General features: G+C 46.3%; 1 protein-coding gene across 7 annotated transcripts in view; it reads left to right on the top strand.

Moving 5' to 3' along the window:
• Ppfia1 (PTPRF interacting protein alpha 1) overlaps positions 1 to 19,690 on the top strand; it is an 84,171-nt gene that overhangs the window by 58,677 nt on the left and 5,804 nt on the right. For 2 of the 7 annotated variants that reach the window (XM_050136958.1, XM_050136960.1), the window contains exons 17-24: positions 1,945 to 2,096; positions 3,524 to 3,696; positions 4,277 to 4,370; positions 10,029 to 10,110; positions 10,200 to 10,400; positions 15,884 to 16,062; positions 16,153 to 16,250; positions 17,952 to 18,012. In XM_050136958.1, the coding sequence (XP_049992915.1) occupies positions 1,945 to 2,096; positions 3,524 to 3,696; positions 4,277 to 4,370; positions 10,029 to 10,110; positions 10,200 to 10,400; positions 15,884 to 16,062; positions 16,153 to 16,250; positions 17,952 to 18,012 (1,040 nt within the window). Of the gene's footprint in view, positions 1 to 1,944; positions 2,097 to 3,523; positions 3,697 to 4,276; positions 4,371 to 10,028; positions 10,111 to 10,199; positions 10,401 to 15,883; positions 16,063 to 16,152; positions 16,251 to 17,951; positions 18,128 to 19,690 lie in introns of all 7 variants that reach the window. The other 5 variants (XM_050136963.1, XM_050136961.1, XM_050136964.1 and 2 more) reach the window with 3 other exon arrangements.

Raw genomic sequence — 19,690 nt, 5'->3', positions numbered from 1 at the left:
AGTTTGCCCTTGAGCCTTTTGCTAGCTGCCCTGATTCCCTGGCAGTATCTAGGAATTGGTGTGAATTGGTGTGAGTGCATCATGCTGGGCAGAGTTGGGAAGAGCTGTCAGTAGCCATTTTGGTGGTTGACCTAGACAGTCTACCTTTTATCTTCCTTGCTCCAGCCCAGGAGCCTTGCCCTGGGATCAACCTTTCTAGCTCGCTGTACTGTGGAGCAGTCATGGCTTCCATTCCCACTTGTTGCTGATGAGTTTGCCAAAGAGGGTTGCCATGTTGGTGATGTGGTTTGTTGCCTTCTTTCTTTTAAGTTAAAAAAAAAAAGTGACACACCTGTGCTGCTCAAACTGTCAATGCACAACAGGAAGGACACAAGTTCCAGGACAGACTGGGATACAAAGCAAGACCCAGCCCTTCACCCCAAACTCAAATTGGCAAGTGGACTTGGCTCAGTGACACAACTGCTCAGTTGTACTACACAGTGTTCTGTTCAGCTCTGCTGGCTTGTGTCAGTGAGGAAACAGTATGTGAACCACACTCAGTCCAGCATGGTGACCTCGTCTATGGAGCCACATATGGGCTGGTGCTGCAGTGTGGTGTACCCACCCCTCCTTTAGTCCCAATGGCAAACTAAGGTGCTTCTCTACTTGGTAACATTGAAGAGTCTGAATATAGTAGGGATCCTAGTGCCATCCCTTCCTGAAGGAGCACAGAGGACACACCTGAGATCTCTGTCAGGATTTTGGGACCAGATTGGGAGCTGTTGTGAGTGAGGCTCTGCTAAGGAGTGTGATAGCATCCTCAGCATGTGAATTGCTCCTGAGCTCAATTCTTTGGTTTGTGTTTAAATAATGATTCCATTTTTAAGCTGTTAACATTTCCTTCAGAGTTTCTAGCCATGGTGGCTTTGGGGAGGAGGTGATGGAATGATGGCCTCCTGCGTGCTAAGCATATGCCCTTTGGAGCCTGGCCCAGGCCCATGATGCTCACTGCTGTTTTGAGATCATCTTAGACAAGGAGATGCAGAGTGCATCTGCTGCTGGCTAGTGCCTCAGCTCAGCCTGGCCCTGAGCTGATGGGGTTGCAGTAGGACCATTGATCCTCAGTGCCGTTTTAGTACTCAGCTGTCAGCCTTCCTGTGCATGCAGATACTTGCCATGCTTCATGAAATCTGTCTTTCTTTAGAACCAGACAGTGCAGCTGTATCCATAGCACCCAAATGGGGTGAAACTGTTCACTGCTGTGGACCTTCCTCTGTATATACTCATTGCCATCTTAGTGATGTACACAGGATTATTCTGTCTAAATCAAAGCTCTTAAACTGCGTTCGTGTCTCCACGTATAGCCTGCAGTACAAATACCCAGAAATGGAGCCATATGCATGGGTGTGGCTCATGGTCTCTTAACTGTTCTGTGTATTCCCAATCCCCAGACAGGAAAGTGCTAATTACTTGCTAGGGAAGACTGCCTCCCCAGTGTTCCCGCAAAGTGGCTGGAGGAGGCCTGTCGAGAGCTCCTGGTCAGTAAGAGCTGGTTGTCCTCTTGTGTTGATGAGGATGCAGTTGATAGCATGGATCAGTTCTTGGTTGGCTCCCTTGTTGGACATTGGCCTCTGATGTGCTTAGACTTCAGGGAGGAGTCGTTGGTGTCCTATGCTTCATACTTTTCCTAGAGAGATGGGCTGTGACTCACACTGTTCTGTGCTGTTTGTTTCCCTTCTGGACAGCAGTCCTGAAGATGGTGTGAACTAAAATGCAGCCTTTTAGCCAGGCACAACGGTGCCACCTGTAACCCTAGCACTGGGGAAGTGGAGGTAGTGCATTCCCAAGGTCCATCACAGAACAAAACCACAAACAAAAAAAAGGACATGCTTTTGTGTTAGCAGAAAGTGACTAATAGATCTTTGAGTACACTGTTCACTGTTCTTGCCCTTATCTTGCCTTCAGTTGCCAGCTTCCAGAGAAGAGGTACGAGACGACAAGACGACGATAAAATGTGAAACCTCTCCCCCCTCCTCCCCGAGGCCCCTGCGCTTAGACAGGCTGCACAAGGGCGCACTGCACACGGTCAGCCATGAGGACATCAGGGACCTGAGGAAGTAAGGAGCAGGGTTGAGGACAGCAGTCCGTGTGTGGAGCTGTGCTTGTCTGGGGTTGAAGAATATTAGTAATAATTTTTGGGGAAAAAAGCAGATTTTAAAGAGTTTCATGTTATTTAGTTGAAGTTACTGACATTACCCCTGGTATTTCCAGCAGCAGGGCCTATCTGGGAAGATTGCAAATAATGGTGCTCCAGGGCTGCACAGCCTTGTTCACACACAGGTGCCTCTGTGGTTCTGGAGGGTGCCACTCTACCGAATGAGAGGAATAAGATCGGTTCAGGACCCCTAGACCAAAATCTCAGCACAAAGGAGATTTATTTGCTCCACATGGACAGTGGGCAGGGAATAAGAGACAAAGACAGGAGATAGAAGACAAGGGAGAAGGGGAGGGGAACAAGGGAGAAGGGACAGGATTATTTGTCCTGGAGTTGGAACAAAGGATAGAGAGAAGACAGATGTAACACATAGAAAAATGGCAGTTTATAAAGGTACAAGGGGAAACCTCATGTTAGGATGAGGTGCTTAATTTTAATTTGGCCTGTTAATTAGGTGAACTGAAGGAGCGTTTTGATTGCTGGACTTCAATACTTTGATAGTTGGATTTTGGTAGTCAGCCTCAGGAAGAGGAAGTGGCTAAATAAGGAAACAGACCTTGGGGACTAGCTTTAGGAGTGCAATGTAATGGTTTTTAGCAAGGCAGAAGGAATGATAGAGAAGGGCAAAGCCTGCCAGAGTCATGCTCACCATGCCTGAGCTCAGAGTCCCTCCACTGGCTTCTCATATTCTCTTGCTTTCTTGGGTCTCCAAGTTGCTGGGCAGTTTGTGTTTTCCCCACCTCTTTATTAAAATGCTTCCTGTCAGGAAACTAAAAGCCTATTTGCTTCTTGTGACCAATGGCAGAGTTTCTGTGCTGTCCTGAGCAGGGCAGGGGAGGGCACTTGAACAGTAGCTCTTACCCAGCTCTGCACGTAGTAAGCATTGTTTTTGGCTGGCAGTGGATTTCTCTGGTCTCTCTGGGCATCTCAGTGACTGAGCCCAGGGCTCCCTTTCCAGCTAGTTAGAGTCCATGCCTCCTCTTGAGGAGTTTCAAGTCCTAGAGAAGTTGGGCATTCAGAATCAGGCTTCCTTCTGAGCATCCTTGGCAGCCTTTGTCATTGCACAGCATACTGTGAGAGACTTGGTGAATCTCAGGAACTCTGAGGACCAGTTATTAAAAATGTAGAGTGTCTGGCTGGGTGTGGTAACTTAGGTCTCTATAAGCCTAGTGTTTTTAAGGCTGAGACAGGTTTTCATGAGTTCCAGGCCAGTCTAGGCTAGAGTGAGAGCTTATCTCAAAAACAACCCAGAAAAATGTAGCAGTGCCTATGCATGAGCTCTCATGTTATGATAGAGCTCTGATAAAAGTCCATTTTATTTCCTTGAAGCTCCACAGGCTCCCAAGATGGTCCAGTGAGCAACCCTAGCAGCAGTAATAGTAGTCAGGACTCCCTCCACAAAGCCCCAAAGAAGAAGGGCATCAAGTCCTCCATTGGCCGCTTGTTTGGCAAGAAGGAAAAGGGCCGGCCTGGGCCACTGGGGAAGGAGTCACCAGGACAAGGTTGGTAGGTTTGCAGTAAGCATCTTTTTTCTTCTTCTTCTCCTCCATTTCCTCCTCCATCATCATCATCATCATCATCATCATCATCATCATCATCATCATCATCATCATCATCATTTCATGTGCATTGGTGTTTTGCCTGCATGCATATCTGTGTGAGGGTGTTGAGTCCTCTAGAACTGGAGTTACAGACAGTTGTGAGCTGCCATGTGGGTGCTGAGAATTGAGCCTAGGTCTTCTGGAAGAGCAACCAGTGCTCTTAACCACTGAGCCATCGCTCCAGCCCCTGCAGTAAGCATCTCAACAAGGGTATGGGGTGCTCTTAGGTACCTGCTGTGTCTGCTCGTTCTCCACATGCCACCACACTGCTGGACATTCTCTAGTGAGCATGGGCCCTCAGAGGTGGTACAGCTATGACCCAAAGAGCAATGGCTAGCACTAGCAGTTCAGATACACCAGGTGTCTTGGCCAGGAATAGCTCTCAACTTTCAGTGTGAACTTAATTACCTATAGAGAACAGACCTGAACTTTGCTCTGCCATGTTGATTTACTTAAGTCTGGGGTCTCTGCTTCCTCGTAGCTGGTGTTTCAGAGACAGAAAATTCATCTCAAGATGCCTTGGGACTCAGCAAACTGGGAGGACAAGCTGAGAAAAACCGTAAACTTCAGAAAAAGTAAGCTTCTCATTGTGTTTCTATAGAAGGTGGTTCTCAGGGTTAATATTTAGGTTTCATCTGGTATTAAATTCTGTGCACAGCTGTGTGTATGCATAGCCTTCTGAAAAATAGCTCCATGCTGAAGGGAGGGGAAGTGGAGACAGGAGGGTCCCTGGAGCTTGCTGTCTAGCCAGTCTAGCCAGATGGTTAGGCTCCAAATTCAGTGAGAGACCCAGTCTCAGAAAGTTGTGTGGAGATAGATAGAGGAAGATGCTTGATGTTGAGGCATCTTTATGTGACCTCTGCATGTATCTGAAGTGTAACTGCATACATGAACAGGTACATATGCATACCCCTCCAACACACACACATGTGTAATTACAGTCTTTTTTAACCCACATTTCCTCAAGATGGGAACATTTATGACACATAGAAGGCATTTGCCTGCATTCCTGACACTGTGGAAAGTGTCTTGCTGAGGGGGCATGCTCCAGAACCCATCTTTGGAGTCTGAATCCTGCCCTCAGATCAGTTCTGTGCCTTCGGGGAGTCATGTAGCCCCATGTCTATTTTCCTCATCTGTAAGATGAGAGTCATGGCAACTTATCCTGGATGGCTTTTCTGAGTATTAAATAGGATGGTGGTTATCTTGAAGAGTGATAAGAGGACTGGGATATGGCTCAGCTGGTAGAGTGCTAACCTAGAATGCACAAAGCCATGGCCTCCCAACCAGTATTATATAAACTGAGCATAGTGGCACGTGTCAGATCTCAGAGGTACTGGCTGGAGGATCAGAAGTTCAAGGTCATCATCTGCTATGTAGTGGACTGAAACACTTAAGACTTGGTCTCACATAAATAGCTCTAAGTCTTGCAAAACTGTCTAAACAGCTGAGCTCTAAGGGCAGCCACAGTGACTGGGCCCATGTGAATGGCTCTCTGGAAGTACTTGCCACAGTGTTTTCTCCTGGTAGACTGTCTTATCACAGATAGATTTAAGAATTTATAATCTATTAAGTTTCAATTCTGCACTAAGTCTTGAAAGACTGGCTCAGGGTAAAAGAAATGTGTTTGCAAAGAGGAAAAAGTCAGTAAAATAAATTGCTGTCCTGAAAATTAGTAGTACTATTTGGGATGGCTGTCACTCCAGGGCCAGAGCAGTTATGTGTATGTGGGTTTGCTCTGCATAGAATGACTGTCTGGAAGCTTAGCTGCATCTAGAAACCAATGAGAGAAAAACAGATAGGATGAGACAGTGCATCAAAGAACAGGCAGAGGGCGTAGAATAGAAGTGAGAGTTGAACTGAAATAGGGAAGTAAGTTGAGCCAGGATGGACTGGATGGTTTTGCAAAGGGTCCTGAGTGCTGGAGACAGTGTACTGCACCCAGAATGGTGCTCACCTTGCTGTGGGGCTGCCAGTCATTAGCTTTGCCTCACATGTTATCTAATAACTGGACACTGCTCCAGGTAAGGCCAGGCTCCACTAGCAGTGCTGTTGACTCCCCTACCTTCAGGAGTCTGCAAATGAAAATTTGCAGAAATCTCTTAATGTCCAAATTTGATTGGGCATATTGCTGTTTTTGAACTGAGTAAATGTTTTGAGAAACCTTGGATTTGCCATTTGGCCTCGTGAAAGTTGATATTAAAACACAGCTTTTTCAGGCGGTGTTGGCACACACCTTTAATCCAATCTGTGCACTCTGGGTAGCAGAGGCAGGCAGATCTCTGTGAGTTCAAGGCCAGCCTAGTATACAAAGCAAGTTCTAGGATAGCCAGAACTACACAGAGAAACCCTGTCTCGAAAAACAGACACATCTTCTTGCTTACTGGGTCTATACTAGGAAACTTCTACGCCCCAGATCCCATTGGCATGCTTTGTTTCACGTCACACACGATAATGAAAACAGCAAGGCTGTGCATGGCCCGGCAGCTGTGTTACCACATTCTTTTCCTTTTAGGGGTTTTGTATTTCATGTGAGAGAAAACATACTAAATTTCCTCAGGGTTTCAGCTTATTGTGATACTGGATGTCAGCATAGAGTGTGGAAGGGCAGCCTTGTGATTGGCTGAATGTATGTAATGCATATTGTGAGTGTGTGATTGAAGACTCAGACTCATTTCCTGTGGCAAGTTCCTGACTTGAGGATCTCTTCTGCTGCTGAGTGGATCAGGCAGCCTCTGGCAAGTGAAGGCTGATAGGGCCTGGCAAATTTGCTTGGTAGCTTCCATTTTGCTTTGGGGAACTACTGAGAGAATTTGGGGCAGGGGCCTTCCTTCCTTTCCTGATGGGAAACCTCAGGGCACTGCTCCTGAAGCTTGACTGTAAGCCACTTTGGCTTTAAAATGTCCTCCTCCCTCTGTGGTACTGTGGTGTGCTCACAGGTAGGAAACTGGACTGTGTGGAGAGCCAAGCTGTGGGATGCTCCTAAGGACACCAGGCTTACCTCAGTGCTGAACTTCTGAGAGAATTTTGCCCCCCCCCCCAAAAAAGGTAGCTTTTATCCTTTTCTTGTCAGAGTGATATCACCTGTGTTCTTAGGACTCCTAGCTTCTCACTTGATGTAGACACTTGCTATAGCTAGTGTTGGGGGAAGAAAGGTCCTTTGGCCTTCTGTTTAGGGTCTCAGTGCTGGCATAGTGAAAATATATGGGTCTAAGGTAGGGAGAGCTGCCGTGCTTGTTGATGTCATGGAGCAGGTGACCACAGCTTCATCTAACCGTGGGCCTGTCTCTCTGTGGGCCGCTCCTCATAAAATTGAGTGCATTTCTAAACTGTGCCAGCTCATCTCCTTTCTTTGCTTTTGAGGTGCTAAGGATGAAGGCCAGGGTTCTTTGAACACTCGGTCTGCACTGTGCTACAGAAACATATCCTTCAACTCCCTCTCCTGTTCTGATTGGAAAGAGAACACTTGATTAGTGGTGTCAGAGCCTTACACATTAGCCTCATGATGGCTCATGCCCACAATGCCAGTGTTAGGGAGGCAGGGAGAGGAGGATTGTAGATTTGCACAAAGATGATACATCTCACGGACCAGAAAGAGCAGACAGCAGTAACTCTACAGTCCTAGAGCCATGTCCAGGATAATGGGATTGAGCTCCCTCAATTTCCCTGAAAGCAGCACCTGTGGCCCTGGGGGTCAGCACCATGTCCCTCTCATTCTTCCGAGCAGTCAGGTGCTCTTGGTCTTAGGCCTGAGGTACGGACAGCCACGTGGGCTTTTTAGAAGACATTTCTTTGGGCTGGGGAGATGGCCTGCCATGTAAGCACGAAAACTTGAGTTTGGATCTCTAGCACTCAGGTAAAATGTGGGTGTGGTGGTCTGCACCTGGAATTTAGTGCTGGGGGCTCAGAGACCAGTCAGTCTAGCCAGTGAGTGAGCTTTAGGTTTACTAAGAGAACTGTCTCAAAACAAGGTTGAGCAGCATTGTACATGCCTTTAACCCCAGCACTAGGGGCAAAAGCAGGTGAATTCCCTAGTTTTAGGCCAGCTTGGTCTACATAGTGAGTACATACACTATACCCACATACCCAAAAATTTTTTAAAGAATTTTGTTACTTTAGTCACTGTGTTTTAAGCTTTGGGACCAGTGGCTAAAGAGTTTTTATTACCTGGAAAACTGACCAGCAGGAAAATAAATGTTGGTGACATTAAATGTCCTCTCTCTCCTTTGTCATGGATGTTCTTTCTGTCCCATGACACATGATTGGTGAGAGATGTGCTGGCCTTGTCATAGCTGTGTTTGGCTATATAATTGCAAACTGCCCGGTAGGGAAGGCTCATTAGGCAGAGGGAAGCCAGTGATAGCCACCTTTCCAGGTCCTGCTACCTATGATTGATTGTCCTTGAGGTTCACTAACTGGTTCCTAATTTGTGCCCTATGACCTCTACACTGTTCATGCTGCTGCCAGTGGCCTGTGCTCTAAGGACCAACAAAGGCTGTTTCCAGTGCTAGGAGGAAGTTCAGGGCATCACAGAGGGCTGCAGACTCCAGGTAGCTACTGAGGGCTGCAGTGTGCTTGCTTATCTGCATGTTCTGCATGATCTATTACTACCACATAATAGAGGTCCTATCAGAGTGCCCAGTTGAAGAAGACTTAGTCCATTCATTGTGACTTTAGCGTAGAAACCTGATGACCAGGCCACATACACAGGAAGGGCACTCCCTGGTGTCCTCCGAGTTTTCACTTTTATTAGGGGTTGGACTACAAAGAGGGACAGTGCTGCTTCCTGTGGCTTCTTCACCTGTTCTGTTAAGTGATACCACCTGTCTGTAGATGGAAGTCACAAAACAATCCCACACCAGTTTGGAATTATGATTAATAAAAGGGTTATTATTTTTAAGGGAAAGCTTACAGATCACTGTCCTAGACAACAGCCCTATGAGCAAACAGGAACAGAGTCTAGTAGCTGGAAGCAGAGCCATGAGCAAGCGAGGGAGAAGGAGAGGGAGAGAGGGAGGGAGGGAAAGAGAGAGTGAGAGAGGGGGCAGGACTACTTTTAAAGCAAAAGAGACCACGCCCAAGTGGGCTGGTATCTTTAAGGCTATTGGCTGAAGGAGGAGCGGAAGGAGCTCAGGTCTTTGAGAATTTGTCTGGAGGAAGCAGAAAGTGGTGTGTGTGTGTGTGTGTGTGTGTGTATGTCCCTCCCCTCCTGTCATTAGTTGGTGGCCCAAGACTTCAGCTCCCTCTCTGTAGCTAGGACTGGTATCCATCCTGCAGACCCTCACTTCCTCAGCCCCACATGAGCACACTTGGCTATCTCTTTTCTAGTTTATGAGTAGCCCCATTCCTCAGATGGGAAGTGCTATTTTGACTGCCTGAGACACCAAATAGTGCTGCTGCCCTGGAGATATGCTGCTAGCCAGTGATGAAAGACAGCCATTGACTGTAGAAGCCAAGGATAATGAAGAAACCAAGCCTGAAGCTGTCTATGACATTGTGACTGGAGGGAAAGCCCTGATCTGGGCAGTTATTGCAGAGCCAGGATTTGGAGGTTTGATTTTGGTTTTACAGAGCTGGGTATCACACAAAATAGTTTTCTTTAAAAATAAAAGATTCTGAAATCTCTGGCTGCCACACATGCAAACATGGAGAAATTAGTTTGTAAGAAAGAATCTGTGTGTGGGGATAGAACCCATGCTTTTTTTTTGTTTTTATGTGTGTGCATGTGTGTGTTTTCCGAGACAGGGTCTCACTATGTAGTTCAGGATGTCTGGGAATTCACTGTTTAGACTAGACTGACCTTGAGTTCACAGAGATCCATCCACCTGTCTCTTCCTCCCGAGTGCTGGGATTAAAAGTGTGTGCTACAACATCTGATTTTTTGAACCATCCTTACATGTTTAAGGTCTCAGCACTAGGTATCCATCTGTCAACCTTCATGTACTCTCTTTCTGGACAGTGTAAAAAAGGGTGTGACACCTAGCTTTTATCCTCACACCATATGAACTTAGGTACAAGAACTACCAGGTGCTCGTCAAACTGGTGGTCATTCTTTCAGAAGAGGTGGGATTCTGTGGGATCATGCAGGCACCCTGTAGTAAACATAAGCTAGTGTGCTGTGGGTGGTGCCAGTGAATGGAAGCTCAAGGGAAGTAGGTAAGTACCTGTTGTGCTTTGGAAGCTTGTCAAAGATGCCTACTTAACTGGTTGTTCTGAATGTGTTTCCCTCATAGGCACGAGCTGCTGGAAGAGGCCCGCAGGCAGGGTTTGCCTTTCGCACAGTGGGATGGGCCCACGGTGGTGGTATGGCTGGAGGTATGTTCTCTTCACATGCTGCTTTATGGGAACTCACTGTGGTATCTCACACTTGCCTAATGGTCTGACTTTCTTGTTCCTGTGTCTAGCTCTGGGTTGGGATGCCTGCCTGGTATGTGGCTGCTTGCCGAGCAAATGTCAAGAGTGGTGCCATCATGTCAGCCCTGTCAGACACCGAGATCCAGCGGGAGATAGGCATCAGCAACCCTCTGCACAGGCTGAAGCTGCGGCTGGCCATCCAGGAGATTATGTCACTAACCAGCCCTTCTGCCCCACCCACATCCAGGACGGTAAGTTCACATGTTCTTATGCTCTGGGAGGAAGGACTGCCTCCTGCAAGGCTATGGACCAGTCATTCTGCTTTCTTGGGTCTTTGCAACCCCAGCAGTTTTCATTTAAAACACGGCTGCATATGCCAAAAAAACGATTGCGTATGTGAATTGGATGACCCAAGAAAACAAGAATTTTGGGCTAGGGCATAGCTCTGTGTAGAGTACTTGCCTAGCTTGTGAAAGGTCCTGGGTTCATCCTCAGCATTGGACAAAGGCTTTCATGAAAGCTTGTCTGAAGCTGAGTGTGAAGCCCTCTGTGATCTCAGCTACGTGGGAGTCTGAAGATCGGAGCTTGAGTCCAGCAGGGGCAACAGCATATCAAGTTAAAAATGAAAGTGTGTCTAGAAAAACTTCAAAAAGCAAGAGATTTAAAGGTGGAAATTCATTCCTATAAACCTCCCTTGCATTTATTGTGCCCATCATCCTGAGGGCTTCTGGGCAGGAGCTAAGGAAGTTCTTACTCTGTACTAGCACTTCCCGCCTTTTGACTTTCATGTCTGATGACCCCTGACCACACAGAGAGGTGGGACTGTACCCTCTTCATCTGCAGCTGCCTGTAGGTAGGGTGTGGACAGGAAGGGCAGCTCCTTCCCTGCCTTTTGATGGGGCACAGGTGTGCTGGAAAGTAGACCAAGAGAAAACAGACTGTTGCTGAATTAAAATTCAGTCCTTCTCCTCCTCCCCATGAACTCTGCCCTGGCATGGTTTGGAGGCAGTGTGTGAGCTGCTTGCATTTTCTGTGGAGTGCTAGCTCTGCAGAGCATCTTGGTGGCACCTATTGAATGCTGATGATGACACTAGTGAAGAAAAGCTGCTGCTACCCAGCATCTTGGTCACTAGAGAATCCACTCTTTCTTCTCACTGGACAGTGTTTTTTCCCTGCAAAAACCAAAAGGGAAAGCAGATACGGCCATACTCCCTCCCGACTTAGCTTGGGTGGCTCTGGAGAAAATCGTGGAGTACCTTTGAGACACTTTCTGCAATAGACCAAGGCCTGACCCTGGGCTCAAAGTTAAAGTGTTGAGGTTTTTCTGCTCTCTGTGGAATGAACACTGGGCTTCTCTCTTCAGTTATAGCTCAGAGCTCTTCCCCCAGAATGGCTTTTGTTACCACAGTCCCTTCTGTTCCCTGATATTTCATGTCATAAAGGCATGTTCACTGTGGCCCCTCCGAAGTCTTCAACTGTGCTCTTACAGGGAGCTCCCACCATTTCAGCTAGCTTGAAAGTATTCCCGCCACACTGTCAGGCATAGGCAGAGATTCCTCTCTGGAGCTTACTTACATCAAAGCAGACTGGTCCCTTATCTGGCTCTGACAGGGATCTAGTGGGGAAACAGTGTGGTTAATTTTGGCCTTTCTGGCCTGGTCACCTGGTGTACGTGCCAGTTGGAAGAGGGGCCTCCTGCTGCTGTTGAAATGAGGCTGCTTCTGGAAAGTGCTCCCTTTGGACGTGCTAGAGATCACACCCAAGGCCTTGTACTTGCTAGGCAGCTCTGCCACTCAGCCCTACCTCCAGTCCAGCTGTGATAGTGAGTGTAGAGGTCTGAGAGAAGAAATATTTCTACAAGTCTAAAATGAGCTTTCTTTATTTACATACCTCAGGGGTGGGTACAGCAACGCAGCTCTGGAAGCTGTGAGCACCTCTCTGTTGACAGCTGCTGGCAGGTGTAGCTGCTGGCCGGAGGGCTGGGTTCTTGTAGCTTTTTTGTCATCTGTGAAGAGTGGCCTTTGCCTCAGGCTCCTGTGCCTGAAGTTTATGTGTGTGCCCTCTCCTCCTGTCATGCTTCCCTGGCCTGGAATGTGGCTGGTACACGGGGTACCTTAGACCACGGGAAATGTCTGGTTGACACATGAAGAGATGGAAACACTCACAGCCACGCCGCAAACGGTTAGTCACTGCAGCCTGCGTTTGCAGGGCACGTGGTGTGTTAGACCAGCTTGGGCTTTGGACTTTCCGTTGGGAATGGATGTGTCCCTTTTGGTCACCAGCTATGTGTGCAAACTAGAGTTTGTTTTTATTTTAGTTGTTTTTTTTTTTTTTTCCAGGATCTTAAGGCTGCAGATATGCTTATTTAAATAGAGTTGATTCACCCTGGGGAAAGAGCTCAGTTTAGTACCCCTCTGTGACAGTGGAACTTTTCTCTCTTACTGATATGCTAGCATGGAAAGGGTGTGTTCCTTGCATGAAAATCCCAAGCTGCTGGTGCTACATAGACTGCATGCTGCTGTGACCCAGCATGCTCACACATCCAGCTGTCCCTGTTTGCTTGCTTACCTTACCATAGTTTACAAACACTAACAGTTTGTTCTTTTGCATTCCTAACCATGTAACATCAGGAAGACGAGGAGGGAAGCTGGGCTCAGGTTGGCGTCTTTCTCTACCTCCCTTCACTGTGTGGCAACAGAGAAAGTGTCTGGGATGGCGACTTGTGTGACTTGTCTTTCTAGATGTTCCTAGCATCTCGGTCTGTTCTGTGTGGTTAATGATTTGAAAGCCTTAGACAAGCCCAGAGCAGGCTTGCCAGCGCCTCATGGACAACTTTGAACATTCTCACAGGAGCCCTGGCAGCAGTTCTGCATGAGCACAGGCTTCTGTTAATATGGGGTCCCTCACACATACCTCCCTGCTGGAGTCAGTTTAGTTTCAAGATCCACTGGTAGAAAAATTGTGAAATAATTTGCAAACCTCAGAGACATGATGCCTTTTCCTATGTGATGTTCTACTGACTGCTACCCTAAGGCTGTGTGCATTTAAAGATCTTACTAGGGGAATTCTCAGAAGTGAGACTGCTTCTTGTGTCAATGGGTGTTTCCATTTTCTTGCTGAAGTTTTTGTTACATTTATTTATTTATTTGTGTTTGTCAATGTGTCTGTGTGCATGTGCCATAGTGAGGTCAGAGAACAACTAGGGGAAGTCAGTTTTCTCATTCCCTAATGTGTGTTCTGTTCTTAAGCTTGGTGGGGGGGCTCACCTCACTCCCTCACAACCCTCTTCCCAGCTGAACTGTCAGGGCAGAGGTTTCAGCCTGCACCCCCAGCCCCCAGGATAGTCAGCTGTGGACACTGCAGAGCCACCAGCAAGCAGTGTGGCCATGACCCTGCTTCTTTATAGCCCAAGTTTTTCTCTGAGCTTGAGTCTAGGTTGTGTCACCACTGTACAGGGTTCTCCTCTCTCCAAGACCATCTGGTTCTGTGTGTTCCCTTTCCTGGGTTGTATCAGCATCTTTGGAGTAGAGATGAACTGAGCCTTCACTGCAGCTACCACCACAAAGGAGTGATTGGCGTGCCTGGGAAACACTCAGAGATAGGATGGTGCTGTCTCATTTGGCCCTTTCTTTAAAGGTTTTTCCTCATTCTGCCTGTCAAAGGAAGCAGAGCCAGCAGGGTCCCTGTGCTAATGCACAATGGGATCTCGTGATGGCCCAGAGTACTTAGGGACAGTGATAGACTTCTAGTAGAGCTGTAGTGTTCGTGTTGGATCTGACTCATTCTATTGTGGCTGGAGCAGGTGACCAGGCAGAGGGAGGCTGCCTTCATTTCCCAGTATCAAGTCACCTACTCTCTATGCTTGCATTCATTCCATGGCACAGACCTGCTTAGCCAGCTTTGCATTTTTATGGGGTTTAATGGCATTAGAAATGATGTTTTAACCAGGGTTTCCAGATGGTTGTTAGTCTGGAACGGGTCCCTGTTCTTGCTGCCCAGCACAATTTGTGTTTTAGCGCTGTGACTTCCTGCCTCAGTTGGCCCTGTCCTCTGTGAATGAAAGGACCAACTGTCTTCCTTCCCTGCTCACATGATTTGTGTGTCTTCTTGCCTTGTGCGGTGACCCAATGCTGTAGTTAGTGTAGATGGAGACATATGCACTTCTTTGTGGACAAGCATTCAGTTCTTCCCCTTCTTGGGTGCTCCGCTGTGGGGAGGCAAATTCACTCCATTCCCAGAGTGTTGAATGCCCCACAGTGAAGCCGGAAGCCTTTCACGTGTTTCTGTATTCTCTGTAGTATTAGGCTTTTCCAATTTCTTGATAGACAAAATTTCTCCGTTCTTTTCCCTAAACGTTGATCCAGCTTATGTTCTGTAACAATAAGCTTCTTCATGTCTAGTCTTATTTTAGTTTGTTATGGATGGCTTGCTGGTATTAGAGACTCTTGCATTGTTGCTTTGAAAGTATGTTAATTTGCAAATATTTGGAAGGTATTTAGATGTTTTAGCTACTACTAGTTATCCCTTTGAGACAAAATCTTGCTGTGTTGCCCAGGCTGTCCTCTAACTCTTCAACTTCAAACAGCTTTCACCCCATATTGGCCTGGTGAGTAGGTGAAGCTATGGGCGTGTGCTCCCATATTTGGCTAATTGCTGGTTTCCCTCTCTCCCCCTCCTTCCCACTTAATCTTACAGTTGGGTCTTGCTCTGTAGCCCAGACTGACCTCCAACTTGTGACTGTCCTCCTGCCTCGTAAGTACTGGAATTACAGATTCTAATTCATTTTCTTCTGAGGCAGAAAATACTGTATGATTTAACTTCAAAGCATATTGAGCTGGGGTGTTGCTCCGTGGTGGAGCTGTGCTTAATGTACGTGAGGCCTGGTTCATTCTCAGCACCACACCAAGCCAGACACATTCTGAATGAGGTGATGGGCCTGTCTGTGCATCTATCTGTTGCCCACTACTTAGGAGGCTGAACAGGAGCATCACTTCAGCCTGGAAAGTTGACTTGTATTTCAGAATGATGGCTTCCCAGGACCACGTGGTCTGGTGGGATAGAGTGTGAGGGCTGCATCTTATCCTAGGTAGTATCCTCTCATGGAAAAGAAGGGATGTATTCTAGTATCAGGTGGAGGATTCTGGAAAACATAAGCAAGTCAAGTTGATTGATACTGCTGCTTCAGTCTGCATTGTGCTGCGGGGTCTTTTCAAGGAAAAGCTGCTTTCCTATAGTTTGTAGCACACCCCCTGTCTGTTTTTGTTTGAAAGGAGTGTTGAAGTCTTATTTATAATTCTATATTTGTTCTTTTCTTCATTTAATCCTGTTAGTTTGTCTCTATAAAAACATTTTTTTTTCTGATAAACTTTTGCTGATTTTTTTAAAATAAACATTTATTTAGGAAAAAGTGTTAAGACCAAAGTCAGAACAGCCAGAGAGAATTTTAATGAGTCAAGTTGAACCCATCCTTCAAACTTGTTCATGAGTCGTGGTCATTCTCAGTTGCTGTGTTAACAGCTGGTTCGGAAGGGGCTCTACAGTTGACTGTGGTTTCTTTGTGGCTTGTTAACCGATAGGCTATCTCAGCAGTGAGTCCTTTTTGTATGCAGTCTCACTAGAGCGTAAACAGTGGGGATGGGAGATCGATCACCTAGGCGTTACCAAGACTAGTATTGTCGTTAGTTTAGTCTTCGCAGATTCAAAATCCATAACTAACACCACCACTTGCTAAAAGCAGACGCTAGCATATGGGGACATGAACCACGAGTGGATTGGCAACGAGTGGCTACCCAGCCTAGGCCTGCCGCAGTACCGCAGCTACTTCATGGAGTGCCTTGTAGATGCCCGGATGCTGGACCACCTGACCAAGAAAGACCTGCGAGGGCAGCTGAAGATGGTAGACAGCTTCCACAGGCAAGTGGGAGCTTGCTACACCTTCTCTCTCTGGCCCTAGGCCTGCCCTTTCATCAGCTCCGCATAACCTTTTTGTGTCTCTGTAAATAGAAACAGTTTCCAGTGTGGAATTATGTGCCTGAGAAGGTTGAATTATGACCGAAAAGAACTGGAAAGAAAAAGAGAAGAGAGTCAGAATGAGACAAGAGGTGAGCTCCTGTCTGGGCAGTTGTCTGGCTTCTGCAGGCAGTGCTCTAGCCTCAGTGGGGTGGAGCATCTGCCAGGTAGCACCAAGAGGGGAGGCACTGGCCTAATGTGAGAAGGGAGGAAAAGGAATGATCTAGAGCTTGCCAGTACACAGTCTGCAGTCCTGGTATTTTTCCCGTGACCTTAGAGTTTTCCTTTGGTCATGTGTGTCCTGTGTTGACACTTAGAAATGCAGAATAGAGCTGAGTCTGCTGCATAGTCACTGGAATAAGTGTGAAATGCAGGGCTGTGGGGTATTCAAGGGTCTTGACTCCATAGGAAAGGCAGGAGGCCCTAAGACTGCCCTCAGTCAGCCCTTGAAGACAGCAACACGGGTGAGGGAGGGAGTACATCCAGGAACAGTCCTGCAAGAATAGGGACTGTAGGGTGGCTGCTCTCCTCCTCTAGGGCCTTCTTTCCTGCTGCAGCCCCAGTGATCCAGTTACTGGCTCGAGGAGAAAGTCTCAGAAGTCAGGAGGTTATTGGTGATCCTAATGTTGGTATTGAGCTGAGTGAGCACTAGATGCTGTTCTAGTCTCTGTCTCTACTCTCTTTGCTGTTTACTACAGCCCCAGAAACACTGTTTTTAATAGGAAAAAATATGCAAAAACAAAACAACAAAACTAGAGGTGAAAATGTGTGGGAGAGAGCATGGTGCTTGTGAGCATGTGTGAGTGCACATGTGAGTATATGGGGGTATAGCTCAGTGTATAGCCTTTTCCTAGTGTCTCACATGTTAGAGGGCCTGTACTTGAACTATGGCATGTTTAAAATAAAGAGAAAAACAGGAGCAAACTGTCTGAGATGGCACATTTGAAGGGTAGTTTGCTCAGATGACTTACTTTGAATCCTGGGATTGACCTCTTTTTTTTTCCAGAGCAGCACCTAGGTATAAAATGTTAAGTCTGCTGCACTGTTTTCAGTGGTCCTCTGTCTTTCTACACTTGACAGGAACTGTCTTTGGAAATGCTTGGGCATATTTTTAGACTATCTATTTTTAGGTCTCCATTATTACTAGTGGAGTACTGTACTTGTCACAAGGTGTGACCTCCAGCGCTTCTGTGCTGGATAATGTCTTTCAGTTTCTCTGTGATGAGTACGAGGCTTGGTGATTTATGTTTGTGACCCCCTAACATTCAGGAAGCTAAGGCATAAGGACCAAGTTAGTTCAAAGCCAACTGAGGCTTCATAGTGAGACCCTGTCTTAAGAAATTTTGGGAAAAACATTGAAGATATTTGTGTCATATGCTGGCTAGTTCTGTCATCTTGACACAATCTAGAGGCACTGGAGAGAGGGGAGCTCAATTGAGAAAATGTTTCCATAAGATCCCGCTGTTGGCAAACCAGAAGGGCATTTTCTTAATTAGGGAAAAATCTGCTTTGGTACTTGGGTTTGTAGAATGCTATCCTATTCTGTTCCTGGAAGTGCAGTGAGATCTGTCTTTTTCCTGGCTTCCCTGGAGCAGTTCCTCCGGTGGGTTCTTAGGGTGATGTGGATAGGATTCCTTTGTGAGAGGTGTGATGTCTGTGATGCTGGTACCTGACTTGGGTCTGTTTCAGGAGCACAAGGTCAGGATTTGTAGCAGGAACCTTTCTCCTGTGCTGCAGGGTGTGGTGAGCATAGTATTCCGAGGCTATCATACACTTGCTTTATTCTCTTGCAGATGTTCTTGTTTGGAGCAATGACCGGGTGATTCGCTGGATCCTGTCGATTGGCCTTAAAGAGTATGCCAACAATCTGATCGAGAGCGGTGTTCATGGAGCACTTCTAGCCCTAGATGAGACTTTCGATTTCGGTGCCCTGGCACTGTTGTTACAGATTCCAACGCAGAATACACAGGTGACCCTAGAGCTGTCAGGCCTGTACCTTGCCACAATGTTCCAGAAGCCGTGCTTGCACATGCTCACTTGTCTCCTTGAGTTCAGGGAAAGCCTAACATTGGATTTTTATAGCTTGTTAGTGAGGGATTTTTATAGCTTGTTAGTGAGGGACTGTCCAGAGTCGACAGAGGCTTAGCTTAGCCTTATACTCTCATCTGCATGGTTTCTGTTTCAAGCCTGAGGGATTTTAGAGTAAAATGAGGAGAGCCTCCATTCATAAGAGTGGGGCTCACACACACGTACTTACTTTTTTTATTTTTTTTTTTTATTTTTTTAAGCGTACCACATGAAAGCTCTATTATTTTTACTTCTGTGGTAGTTGTTTTATGTAATTCTCTTTGCTTCATGACCAAATTTGAAAACGTGGAAATTCTATTCCTCCACACAACACCAACTTTGGCGCCTACTCCTAGCCATCAGCATAGCACATACTGTTAGCAGAGGCTGCTCGTTCATTTTCTGACCACCCAGACCCGAAATAATCATGCAGAAGACATATTAATTATAATACTGTGTGGCCAATAGCTTAAGCATATTTCTAGCTAACTCTTACATCTTAAATTAACCCACTTCTATTATTTTATATTTTAATTGTCCTGGCGCCCAAGCATCTCTCTCCTCCGGCAGCTACATGACATGTCTTTGATTCCACTTACTTTCTCCTCTGTCTGCTTGGAATTCCCGCCTTACCCTATCTTACCAATGGTATTTACAACATAGAGAGGGGAATCCATCATTGCCTCCCCTTTTCTGCCTAACTAAAAAGGAAGGTTTTAACTTGAACATAGATTACATAAAACAGCAGTCAGGTAAGAATTATAGTTATAACATTTAGTCCATTTACATTTGGCAAATTAAGGAAAATACTCAATCATCTGTCCTATCTTTGTGAGTTTAAAGTTTTATATTTAATCTATCTTTTATCATAACTAAGGAAAAATATAACTATTTTTAACTCTTCAAAGACCTCAGATGGATATATTACGTAAGTTAACAAGAAGAGCATTGTAAGCAACTTTAAAAACTCTTGAATTGAAAGAGACATTTCACCACCTGGACAGTCACCTAAAGTTCTTTTGTAACATTGGGGCATCCATCTTCAGCCTACAGGCCCATAGTGTCCGGCAGATTTTTCCATGAAGTAGGAAATTTGAAAGACTGTTTTGCCTCTTGTCAGTTAATTTTGTGTCTGTCCCATAGAATATCTGGCAGATCCTTTTCATGAAGCAAGAACCCTGAAGGACAGCCTTACTTTTTTTTTTTTTTTTTTTTAAAATATTTATTTATTATTATGTATACAATAATCTGTCTGCGTGTATCCCCGCAGGCCAGAAGAGATCACAGACCTCATTACAGATGGTTGCAAGCCATCACATGGTTCCTGGGAATTGAACTCAGGACCTTTGGAAGAGCAATGCTCTTAACCTCTGAGCCATCTCTCCAGCCCCCCCCCTTCTCTATTCTACCCACCTGTTTTTGAAGCACTGGCTCACTATGTAGTGCAAGCTGTTCTTGAACTTGC

Source organism: Alexandromys fortis, unplaced genomic scaffold, assembly GCF_014885135.2.
Source record: "Alexandromys fortis isolate MF-2015 unplaced genomic scaffold, M_Fortis_MF-2015_v1.1 scaffold_3, whole genome shotgun sequence".
Lineage (NCBI taxonomy): Eukaryota > Metazoa > Chordata > Mammalia > Rodentia > Cricetidae > Alexandromys > Alexandromys fortis.
The sequence above is the reverse complement of the archived record's forward strand: the minus strand, read 5'-3'. Positions and strand labels throughout refer to the sequence as shown.